This window comes from Alligator mississippiensis, chromosome 3, assembly GCF_030867095.1.
Source record: "Alligator mississippiensis isolate rAllMis1 chromosome 3, rAllMis1, whole genome shotgun sequence".
NCBI classification, from domain to species: domain Eukaryota; kingdom Metazoa; phylum Chordata; order Crocodylia; family Alligatoridae; genus Alligator; species Alligator mississippiensis.
In genome coordinates this window covers 144,042,542-144,055,586 of record NC_081826.1, presented here as the reverse complement: position 1 = coordinate 144,055,586, position 13,045 = coordinate 144,042,542, and the positions used below count along the sequence as shown (strand labels likewise).

Sequence of the window (13,045 nt, the reverse complement as noted above, 5' to 3'; positions counted from 1 at the left end):
TGTGCCAGAGCTTCATTACTGATGCATTTCTGGGCTTGGTGGGGTGGCTGGGCTGACTTCAGGGCAGCTGTGCTGGGACATGCTAGCGCCGCAGTATAAGCACACCCTGAAGAATCGTTCTTCACCAGAGAACAGCCTAATATTATGTCAAACCAATTCTTGTATTATGCCATTTTTCTAGCCATTGATTCATTTCCTGCATCTTGTGCTTTCTGCCTTCTCTTGGGTTAGGATGGATCCTATCCTTGCAAAGACCACCTGTTCCTTCTCCTTCAGTTCCCTTTTGAGATCTTTGAAGCTTTTGAACTATGAAACATCATCTAAATCAGTGGCATAGCTGAGAGGGAGGAAGGGTGACTGGGGCAGTAGCCCCAGGTGTTGCTTTTCTGGAAGGTGGAGGCACAAAAATAAGCCTGGTCAGTGTTATCTGATCCTGTCACTGCAATTAGCATGGCAACAGCTGGTGCTGCCCCTGGCACAGAGCTGCCCAGCTATGCCTGATCTAAAACACCACATCAGTTGAACCAATTTGTTTCATAACTAGCCTAAGGTAACACATTTTGTAGAAATGTTAGCTATTTCTAAGCATGTGCATATGATTGCAGTCCTAATTTCTATACTCTCTAAACATTTTAGTAATGTGTCTTTATTTCTTCACTTCATTCTAAATGGCATGCTACAATTGTGTATGTAGCTTCAGTTTATGTAGCTTCAGCTTTTCCCACGAGAATTTGCTGTGCGAGAAAAAAAAACTTTTTAATGATAGGCCTACATTTCACTGCTTTTCTTAGTACATGGTGCAAACACATTGGACAACAGGTAAATGTTTCTGTGCAGCTCTATGGTAAACTCCGCATTCCCTCATCTTATCTGCATACCACTTCTTGCTATTGAAATCCACTCAGATGTCAATGGGATCCATGTATGTGAACTGTAATATCTGGCCTTTTATTAAAATGGCTGATGTAATTCAATTTAAAGTAAGTTAGGGGGAAAGCATGAATAAACAAAAAAACCCTTTGCTGCGTGGCTTTAGTTTTAACAGTTCTCTTGTGCTGACACTGGCTTTGATTTGTGGGTCCATCAAAATGGCTATTTTTAGTGCTGAACACAGTTGCCACTGTGAGATGAACAAAATCACTAAGGAGTTGAGGAAAACTAACTAAAAAGAGTAAATTACTAACAGTTCCATTCTCCATGTGCTGAAAAGATTGAAAGATCAGAGCTGAGAAGATAAAGGGCATTTTTTTAAAGATCCATTAACGCATACAATAGAGAACATGTATAAAGAGCTACTACGCTATAAATTCACAAAATATTTTATTAGATCTAACACCAGTTTCATCTACCCAACCCAACCCATGGAGGCAGAATTGTAAAGGTGCTTACAAAAACATTCAAATATACATGATTTTGTAATGATCTTGGAAGAACCTACAAGCATATGCCCTCTGGGTATACTTCCCCAAATCATATAAATAAATATGCAAAGATGACATGAGTTTAACAGGACTTAAAAAAAGGATTGTGCATTTCATATGGATAACAAGGACATCCATAATCATAACAGTAAAGATAAGAAAATGAAATCAAGAGTTTTGGGAAAAAGATATAAACCTTCATTGCTTCAGCACATTAGCACACCTTTAACTGCCAGATATCACAGAAAGACACTTTTCTTATAGCTGACATATTACAGAGCGCTATCAAAGAAAAAATACAGGGCTAGACAGACTAAATTGTCTGGGGGCAATGCATATACTCCTTAAAAGACAGAATCTTATATGGATGCTGATTAAAACCCAAGTTTTCAGTAGGAATGTATATATTGACCTGAGCAGAAAAGGAATTCTTAGAAAAAAAACTCATTATAAGCACAAGGACAAATTTTCAGATTAGAATTAAGTTGAAATTTTTCATTTTAGTTACAAAAAATTGTTTTAAACAGTCGTTGTCAATGAAAATGAGAGGTATGAATTTTTAATCTAGTTTCATAAAAACTTAAGTTCAACCTTCATCGGCAAAGTAATTACTACCAAGTCTGATCTTGCAAGCTCTGTGCACACATATCTTCCTTTTAAAGTTAACAGCTTTGTAGGCAAGAACATCTGCAGGAACACAGCCTGTATCAGTTTCTTACAAAGACATTTCTAAATATCATTACCTTATTTCTAAATGATGAAAGATGGGTAAACAGTTACTACAAAGCTGTCCTAATGAAGCCCTACTGGGAACTCAAGTACTGTGAACATTTAAAATGCTAACAACAGTCAATGCACATTAATGTCAATGTCAAACACATGAATCTTATATGCAACTAGATTGTTATCTGTGCACAAATATTAGGTTCTGATCTGCCTTCAGATATGTATGCACAGCCCCACGTCGAACTGCCATGTGAACTCTGCTGCAGTCAGTCACCTCAGGGCATAATCTAGCCTAAATTTTAGTTTTTGGAATTTAAACATGGAGAAGAATTCTCAGCTAATAGCTGTTAAATGGCACAACTATAAAAATGTTTTAGTAGAAAAATAAACACTTTAAAGTTATTGGAAGATCACATTAGCGTGATTATCTTAATTTCTTTACTTGCTCACAGTAGATTAAAAAAATATATTTTCAATTATGAAAAAGAACATAAGGCATTTTAGAAACACTCGTACAGCTGTCCAATAAAAAGAATGGGGGGGGGCCCCCCACGGGAAGTAGATTGCTGCAGTACAGTACATGCACTGTGCCTAGTGTTCAATGCCTTTAAGCACTTCAGAAAACAGTTTAAAACTTGTAAACAAGTTACATCTTTCTTCATACAAAAATAGCAGTTATGTAATTTTTTTCAAAGTTTGCCTAAATGTCAACTCAGTTAACATTTTCCTATTCAGCCAGACAGTGTAGATGACTGTGAAGATGACATCCTACTCTGGATCAACTTCTTTCTTTAAAGAACCATTTCTGGTGTTCTGAATTGGCACATGGTCGTAACAATGGTGCTGGACTGCCATTGTAAGAGTCAGGCTCAGCTTGTACACACTGTTGGGTATGTACGTGAAACAGAGAACCATCCTGCAAAAAAAACAGAAAATTATGTACAGCAGTCTTAAAATGGCAGCTACAAATATTTAGATACTACCATATTTAAGATAAAACAAAAAGCTTTTATAAAGATGTACAACTTGAATACATTTTGCATAGCCACATGTATATCCTCTGTATGCAATCCAAGTCACTTAAGCTGAGACTTTCTGGAACCTTCTCAAAAAGCTATCTTTTTTGGGCCTGTATTAATGTTGCTTTACAGCAGTGGAGTTTGGGGCCCAATTTAAAAAAAAAAATATGCATACTTCAAACTCTTTAATTACTTTCATGCTGCCTAGACAGAGGATGCCAGAGCATGACTTTTACCAACAACAAACTCCAGCTTTTTGCTAAATTTACCTAAAAATAAATTTTAAAAGATATTTGCATTCAATATAATTATTAAGAAAACCTACCCCTCCTTTTCAGGGGAAAAGGCACACACGATTCTTGGTGCGCTCCTTGCCCCAAATATTTGACGTTAGATGCCTATTCTGCTTAAGAGCAGTGCAACCCCCAGCAGAATGCAAAGTCTGGCAGGCCTTCACAGCCACTCAGCAAGGAACGTCCACTGAAGCTTTAGACCGTGGGCAGGCAAAATATGGCCTGCGGGCCGGATTTGGCCCTCCAGGCACTTACATCCAGCCTGCGGCGCCCCCCCCCCAGCGAATTGTGCCCTGCCTAGCCCTTCTGTCCCCAACAGTGGGAGCAAGGCACCTACACCTGCTTCCAACATATCCTATTATGCCTCACTCCCACCTCATGGGTAGAAGGGTCAGCCCCACTAGCACAGGCCGGGGCTGCTGCTGTAGGCTTCCCCGGAGTCCAGGTCCCTCTGGGCAGCAGGTAGGGAAGCGGAAGTGTGGGCCGGGGCATGGAGCATGGCTGCAGCGCAGAGCCCACACCCCTGGGCAGCAGCGATGTGGAACTTGGATGGGCAGGGTGTGGATGGAGGTGGGGTATGGGGACCCCCCCCGACACTCCAGTCTATGGCGCACACCCCTGGCAGGCAGCAGGAGCAACAGCAGCAGGGGAGGGTGCTGATTGGCACTGCTGCCTGGCTCTGGCCAGCGCTGCAAGGAGTGCAGCCCCCGCAGGCTGTTTGTATCCCCAGGGCTCCCGGCACTCGCAGGGCACAGGAAGGAAGCCCCAGGCACTGGAGCTGGCTGGGGTGGGGAGAGCAGCCGACTCCAGCACCTGGGGCTTCCTTCCTGTGCCCAGCGAGTGCAGGGAGTGCCAGGGAAGCAAATGGCCCGGCAGGGCCTGCGGTCTTTGCTGTGATGTGAAGCGTTGGCCAGAGCCAGGCACCAGCACCCCCACCTGCTCCTGCACCATAGGGGGAGTGTGTGGAGGGGTCCCCATACCCCCCCACTTATACTTAAGTGTAAATGGTTCTTTAAAGGACAGCTTCTGCACACGGGTACTCCCTCATTACACAAAGATGTTACACATCTTTGGATGTCCTGGTTGTGAAGAAATACACTCCCTACTCTAGCTCTAAATCCCCATTCACTTTGTGCCCTACCAGCCTGTTTGTGCCAGCCCAATCAGTTTGGAAGACTGAAGGTGCTTTTGATTCACAGAAGTTTAGAGCTGGAAGGGACCTCACGAGATCATCGGGTCCAGCCTCCCTGCTCTGGGCAGGAAAGACTGCTGGGTTCAAATAACCCCAGAAAGGTCCAGTCTCATTCTGAAGATCTCTAGGTTAGGTGTCTGTGCCACCCCCACTGGGAGTCTATTCCAGTCTGGTCTCATGAACCATGAAGAAGTTTTTCCTTATATCCAGTCTGAAACCTTCTTCTAGGAGTTTATGACCGTTGCTCCTTGCTTTCCCCAGAGGCGCTTTGGTGAACAGTTGTTTGCCTAGTCCCTGCTGCTCTCTTTTGTTATATTTGTAAGCTGCCACCAAATCCCCCCGAAATCTTCTCTTTTCTAGGCTGAACAGTCTGATATCTGTCAGTCTTTCCTCGTATGGCTTGCTCTCCAGGCCTCTAATCCTATGAGTGGTTTGATCATGAGTGCAACAATGCAGAGACACCCCAAATTACTAGTAAACACTCTTTCTAACATAAATTAGCTCAATTAAAACAAATTTTATGCTCTCATCTTAATGATAAATGTGTACATGATCCAAAGCAGGATTTTGCACCTTCTCTCCCCTGCTCTCCCCTCCTCCTCCTGCCCCCATCATGGAAAGATACATTGCAACAGATATAAATGTAGATTTAGGTAAGTGCTATAAAAGACACAGAACTGAGTACTGACTATGAATGGTCAGGACATTTTTAACAAACATTTTTTCTCAGAAAGAACTGATTTGTCAACATCAAAACTTTTTATGGGAAAGATGTCAGAGATTTAAGTTCAACCCCCAGTGCACTGATTTAAATTATTTATATCAATTAAAACAGCTTCAACAGGAAGGAGAGCAAAAGAATGGCTATTTTGGGTTTACTTGTGGAAATCTCTGAGAGGTCTCCATTTTGTCCTGACAGAGAAAGGAAAATTTCTGAAATCACAAAACAGTTCTTCAGGACAAGCAAAACTCTCTCCTACCCAGCAATAACAATAACACTTTAACACTTCATCATGAACAGCAAAGGATATATTCAAATTTTTATCAATTCTCCAATAATGTACACACAGAGATGTAATGTTACTGGGCTGCCATTGGTTTAATGAACTCATGGCATTTTCATTTCTTAGGTGTCTAGTTGTATACTAGAATTTAGGCCAACTTTCCTCATTAGAGATGATCCACCTGAAACTGGGAGATTGAAAAGGGAGAATGTTTTGCTACCTAGAAAACGGAATTTTCCCAGTAATCTCATCTTTAGATGCTGATTGTCTCGTATATCAAAGAGAATGTCATTTAAAAAAATATAAAAAGCAGACAACGATGCAAATTAAAGTGCTTTTGAAAAGATCTCCTTGGTAAGGGAAAGAAAGGAAAATTACACTGTTTAACTACAGTTTCCTCTTCTAAAAGGTCTGTTCCTGCAAGCCCTGTGTTTGGTATTCCCACTGGTTTAGCTATGAGCTCTCTCAAGCCCCCTCTGTATATAGATTCTAAGGGGAATTTTTCATATATGTAAGAAATTATGTTTAGTCTCTTAGACTTAAAATTAAGTTGCTGATTGCAAAATGCAAAAATTCTCTGAATTAGAAAATAAGCCACCATGTACAATTTAATGCAAGATAAATATTTGCCATACTACATCATAACATTTGTGGGCCTGTTTAAGAGTCTCTTTCTTTCATTTTAGTCATTATTCACTTAGGGCCAGATTCAAAGCTCATTGGAGTCTATGAAAAGTCTCTCACTGACTTCAGTTGGGTCTGCGTATCTTGTCTTTAAGTTAAGCACTGGTTTCAGTAGAAGTCTGCCTTTGACTCCGAAGGGACCTAAATATTTTGGTTTTCCCAGTAACTTCTCCCCTGATCTCTCTTGTGCCCTCTCTCAGCTCCTCCCTAAATCTTTCTTAGTCTGTTTCTATCCTCAAACCAACAAATAAGCGTTAGCGTCCCCATCTTAGAAAACCCACACCTCACCTACAATGTCACCTTGAAAGAACTCACTTGCCCCTCCAACTACCTTCTCATCTCCCTTCCATCTCTACTCTCTTTAAAAGAGCTGTTTAACAATCATTGTTTGGAGCTCTCCCCTTCAGTTGTCACAGACTCTTTCCAATTTAGCTTCTGCACCTTGCACAGAAACTAATCTCCTCAAAAATCTCCACTATTTTCTAGACAAAGCTCAGAATCAGTACCTTGTCCTTACCCCTTCTGACTTTCTAATCTGCCTTTGAACTCTTCTTCTTGAACTCATGTTCTCCCTTCACTACTGTGCCTCTGTCCTCCCTAGCGTCTTCTTCTAGCTCTCTCAGGAGCCTTCTCATCCCTCTCCAGCTTTCTGTGACAATTCCACAGGGCTCTGTCCTTGATCACTTTCTCTTCCTTTTATCTCATCTCTGGATAATCTCATTGACCAGCACAATTTCCACTATCATCACTACCCGGATGGCTCACAGCTCTCTCTCTTCACTCCAGGTCTGCATCCTTCAGTCCAAACCAGAATAACCATCCACTCACTCACTACTGATAAAGCAGATCTTTTAATTTTTCTTCCAAGGCATCCCTGCTACCCTTTTTCTCCACCACTGTGGACCACAAGACCATCCTGCCTGTCACTCAGCACCATAACCTAGGTATCATTTTTACTCAGATCTCTTTCTGTGTCCTCACGTCACAGTTGAAAAAGTGTTACTGATCCTTTCTTCACAACATTCCCAAGACATATCATTCTATATCTGTCCATGCAACTGTAACTTCTGCCCAGGCACTCATATCATTTCATTTATATTACCTTGCTTTCCCTTCCTCTTGACAAATGCAATTTTGCCTCCTCACATCCATTCAGGACAATGCTACACAGATTAGGTCCTGACCACGTCATGCCTTATATGCATCAAACACAAAATACTGGTCTTGATAGTCATGACCTTGCTGGCCTATCCGTACCCTCTTATTCATCTCTCATTCACCACTGAGGCTGACACCAACCTCAACAGGCCCACGAAGTCCATCTTTGTCACCCACTTGTTAAATCTGTATATGAGTAACTCTGTGCTTTCTCTTAGGCTGGTCCTCATGTAGGGATTCTCCATAAGTATTCATAAGACTAACTTGTTATTTATTTTTTAAGCCTTTCTTAGAAGTTAAGATTTTTACTGTAGCGAAGGAGAGGAGAGCGCTGTCGGGTAATTGTGCAATTGCTTCACTGTACACTTCCTTATCTGTCTGTTCATATCTATTACTGCTCCACCCCCTTTGATATAAGAGACAATCAGCATCTAAAGATGAGATTACTGGGAAAATTCCATTTTCTAGGTAGCAAAACATTTTTTTTAACTTAATTTTAAGTTATTTGAGGCAAGTTCTTTTTGTTCTGTAGTTGGCTAGGCTATGGGATCACAGTCTTCTTCTATGATATTACATTATCCAGTTAGGTATACTTTTTGATTAAGCACTTATTATTACTACTACTACTACTACATGTTTGTGGGAGGAAGTTACATCAAAAAAGGATATTAAACAGGAAGGGGCAGATCTGCAGAAAGCCTTGAAATGGGTGACCAGGAATTTAATGCAAGAAAAAATGGAGAACCAGCATAAAGCCGCAAAGAGAAGTAACAATATGATAAATTCAACAAATTTGCTGAGGATTTTATATGCTGAAACTCAATTAAGTTATTTTTTTAAATTAAAACTTATGAATGGTACTAGGCAGACATATTTCAAATAATGTCAAATCAAATCTTTCCATTCTAAAGTGTCTGGGATATATTCAATATGTGTCATCTTGGGACCAACACACAGGACCTTGAAAGAAATAGAGGAGAGAAACATTAAAAAAAATGAAGAATATACATTTTAAAAAGCCAGTATTTAAAATTTTACTTTCTTATCCTGTAATAGGAATGTGGCCTTTCAGTGAACATTAGATCTATTACTGAAACTGTGAATTACAGTTTGCTTATTATTCTTAGGGCTTTTCACTGCTATCCAACACTTAGGGACTCAGCACCTTCAACATCAAATCAAATTGGTAGCAATAAAGCAATCCCTAGACTTTGCTCTGTTTCACTTGCACACATTATAGAATATTTTTCTTTATTCCAGTAAAGACACTCAAGAACCTGATCCACCCAGCTGTTTTCTGCATAATCAGTTTTCACTCATACATCAGGTCCAGGTCACTTAGGCAGTATGGTTTGTGTGATTAACGACTCTTAAATATGTCTTCCAAGACCAAGCGCTATATTTATGCTTGTTCTCCATACCTCTGAACATTTCCCCTGAAGAGGTGAAAGAATAAATATGAGTGTGGGGGGAAGTACATTTTATAGAATCTTCACACTCATCAAAATGCTCCTTCCCCAGGCCTGGGGGTGAAAAGTGGGGTTGAGGGATCCTTTTCAATGGACCAGGCAACAACACTTTGCCAGAGGGTAAGGTGCCAAAGTAGAGGTAATTTTCAATGCAAGCCACATTTTGATGTTGTTTGGGAAGAGTCCATCAGTGATTTTTTGGGGGAAAGGAAGTAGCTATCTGTATTTTAGATAGCTTTTAAATCTCCACTCCATTCTCTATGGTGAACACCAGGACAGCAACCTTGGGATATGGGAAAATGCAGGTAGAATGGGCAGAGATAGCAACAGGGAGCAGTTTGGTAATGGAAGTTCAGGTTTTGAAATACGGGATGCAAAACTGTTATGGAAAGAGTGGCACAGTATAAGGAAGAAGCGGAGACAATGGGAATGAGAAGCTAGGGATGTGTATGTACAGAGGGAAGATCTATAAAGGCATGAATTTGAGAGTCTTTACGAAGTTGCCTTCCCACCCAGTCATCCCTCCTGGTGGACTATACCAAAGAGCTTGTCACCTTCCGTGGCTGTTTAAACTCTAATTTGTTCCACATCTCAAATTCCTCACTGCACCCAGGAGGAAAGGCAGTCACATGCAGGGTGAAGAAGGTTGAATTTTAGTTCCTTGAAGAGTTATTGGGCAAGAATACAAGCACCTATGACTATCTATCACCAGACTGAGGTATCAGAAAGAGGCTATACCTAAATAATCCAAAAAGGATCATTAGCAACAGGTTAGAGAGGTATCCACAAGCTCTCTCAATTCCCTTGAGACTTGAAGAAGGGTGGCTTAAGCCATGTGCTATTCCTTTCAAGGCTAGGAAAACAGATTACAACATTCCCTGTGTGCTGCTACCACACAGCTGTTCAAGGAACAAGCAAGGTTATATTCAAATCCAAGGAACTAAACACGTACTAAAAACTAAGCCTTTTTGATATAAAATCTCCCTTCAAATACTGAATTACTTACAGTCTGCACTGACATGAACAAATAGCAAAAGTCAAAACAGGTATGCTTACCTTTGTGAAAACAAATTTCTGGTTTTCAGGAATGTTTTGTATGTTGTCTTGACACAAATGCATTGTCAAATAGTCTGTTCCTAACTCAACTGCAGCACAGGCTTCAGGCTGCCGGGTATTATAGCGTATTTCATTATGGGATGTGTATTCAAAAAACTGCAAACCCAAGAGAAGAAATAATGGACAACAATTTTACTTGTGAAGTACATAAACCAAAAAGCATTTTATTAGGACAAAGTACATGGTGAAAATAGGTTGCCACCTATCAATATACAAATTAAGTTCACTCAGAGTTGCTGCTGTAGAGAGAAATTCTGATGAGAGTTTGTGTTACAGAAGCCTTAACTGTTACCAATTGCCTAATTTTTAAGGAAAAAATCAGTCTTACAGTAGCATTATTAGCATATAATATTTGTTTCTAGCAGCATGCACAATATGCCAAGTGCTCTATAACTACGCAGGAAAATAGGGTTCCTTAAAGTGAAGAACCTAAAATCACATTAGATTGTAAAAATCATTGCATTTTAAGCAAAGTCACACAGACTGTTGCTTTCATTTTAGAATGTATCTATTGAAAAGTACAAATGTTGAACCCAATCAAAAACATAAATCTAATTCAAATTTATAAAACATGCATCTCAATATATGAACTTCTAAGATATTGTTCTCAGCAAAGTAGGTAAACTGTTTTTCAGTATGCTCAAGCCTTTAGTAAAAACAGTTTAATGGGTTGGCTTATCATACAATATTCTACAATGGAGTTTTGAGTGGGTTCTTGACCATCTCAGATTCTGTGCCAACTAACACTGAACACAGCGTAATGAGAATGACAGGGGGACCAGAAATCTGCCAGGATACCAGACCTTCCCTAGAATTACTGTGATATTTATCATGGATTTTTGCCCGACTCTGGAATTCATCAAGGAGGATAGAGAAAGTTTAAAGATTTATCTGTATCTATGATGTTTGTAAATCATTTTAGAAAACTAAAATGTATGCTTAAACCATTTTAGATTACATGTGGTAGATAGGGTAGGACGAGAGTTTTACTGACAACAAGAGAATAGAAACATTTGTCTACATTAACAGCAGTATAGTTGTCCCAGTGTTAAAACAACAGGTTGAATGTCAGCTCAGAACAAACAAAGAACTGTTTATAACAATAGTTTTAAAAAGTAAGTGGGGGACTTTATGGAGGCAAATCTACCTGAAACAGAATTCCAAAGTGGATCCAAAAGTTAACATTTACAACATTTTCTGAAGTAGAAAAGGGCAAGGTATGTCATTCAAAGGTATGGAAAAAGTACTAAACGGAATGCTGAAGGACCACATTTTCTAGGCATCCATAAACTTCCAGAAATGCTACTGCACTTTGCAGTTATTAACTGGAGCTGGTTAGAAAAAGGAATTTTCATTTTGTGGGAAATTCTAACTTAAAAATATCACGGTGAATTAGAACAAAAGTTTAACATTTCTGCAGAATGAAAATTCCAAAATATGTTGATTTCAAATAATAAAATTATGGCATTTTCCTAAAAGGTCAAACAATAAAAAAAATTTGTATTATAATGTTATCAAATATTCTAATATGCAAGCAGAACTAAAACTGATTCAAAAGATAGTAATTTTTTTGATGCTGCTGAACTAAGAAATTACAAAGTTTCAATTTCTTGTCAAATTAAGGTTTAGATTTTGACAAAACTAGACATTCCAAATAGAAAACTGTTCCACAATTTTTTTAAAGATCTGACAACAGGATACAGCACACTTTTACCATAAATTTAAGATAGCTGCACATTATTTCAATTATATGACTAACAGAGAGACTAAATAGCTGTAATTGTTAATTTATGGTAAGCACATTGCATTCCCCATTGCATTCCCATACAAAAAGAGCCAAATTATATTTTCTGTTTTGTCAGGAACATCTTGTTTTGTTAGGCATATCTACCTCATTGAGGCCTGTGCTAAGCTTTGTAGCAAAGAAAGGAGCTAGGTTCTATCCATTTCAGAGGAAGCTTGACAGCCAAGGAGAGGGTTGTGTGAGAGGCTGTGCATTATAATAGACAACACATTAGCATGTAACATAGCATTAGTGGGAGCTACAGTGAAAGACAAAACTTACCTGGTTTTGTCCCATTCCATGACAAGGGTACAATATGATTCTGTGCCCCATAACTTCATGGTCATTCGGAGGGTTGTAATCAAAACAATGATTTGCCATTCCTCTATTCTTCAGCTAAGTATGACAAAAAAGATTTTTTAAACCATCGGTGTCAAATACAGTAGATACGCCTGTGTTGCTTCATATCCTTCAGCAGGCCTAAGGGGGAAGGAAGAAGCATCCTGTCCTGAGCTGGCTTTACTAAATCAGTGGGCAGCAGCAGAGCCCTGACTAATTTTACTGAACCACAACCTCACTCCTGGTATTAACTTCAGCAGACTGGATTGGGACTAACTTCACTGGGCAGGTCCAGCCCCGACAGACAAGGATAGCAGGCATTTACTTGGATTGCCAGTATCCAGCTGGATTCACAAGTGAGATTTAGCGGGGTGCATCTGAACAAGAATTTGGGCCCACAGCCAACTTAGTCATTAGCACAATCAAGTAAGAGAATTTGCCACATCAGTCATACATTTTTTTCTGAATTTGTTCATTTCGCTATCTGAAAATTAAAATAGGTGTTTATTGAATTCTCCAAGCAAAAAGCACATTCTTCATAATCTTAAAGATTTTAATGTGCCTCAAGAATGGGGAAGAAACCACTCAATGGGAGCCATAATTCAGGTTTCAGTTCTTAAAACCTTCAAGCAGACAAGATTTTAGACTGTAAGTCAAAACAGACTTTTTTATCACAAGAACCCTACACCTCATATTGAACTTGGTCCTTTTTAATGTTATGAAACTGGACATCACAGTTACAATATAAGATTGAACAATATAATATTTACTTGATTCTAAGATGAGGTTCCCCCCTCCCATTTAACGAGGGGAAGGCAGCTCCTCATCTGAGAACTGAGTA

At 39.6% G+C, this 13,045-nt stretch overlaps 1 protein-coding gene across 1 annotated transcript in view; it reads right to left on the bottom strand.

Annotated features, from left to right (window-relative positions):
• Positions 1-1,303: 1,303 nt before the first annotated feature.
• Positions 1,304-13,045, bottom strand: part of GALNT12 (polypeptide N-acetylgalactosaminyltransferase 12) — an 80,198-nt gene continuing 68,456 nt past the window's right edge. The window contains exons 8-10 of the mRNA XM_019491080.2: positions 12,148-12,261; positions 10,023-10,178; positions 1,304-3,063 (exon numbers count right to left, since the gene is read on the bottom strand). Coding sequence (XP_019346625.2) covers positions 2,926-3,063; positions 10,023-10,178; positions 12,148-12,261 — 408 coding nt within the window. The 3' untranslated portion in view covers positions 1,304-2,925. The remainder of the gene's footprint in view (positions 3,064-10,022; positions 10,179-12,147; positions 12,262-13,045) is intronic.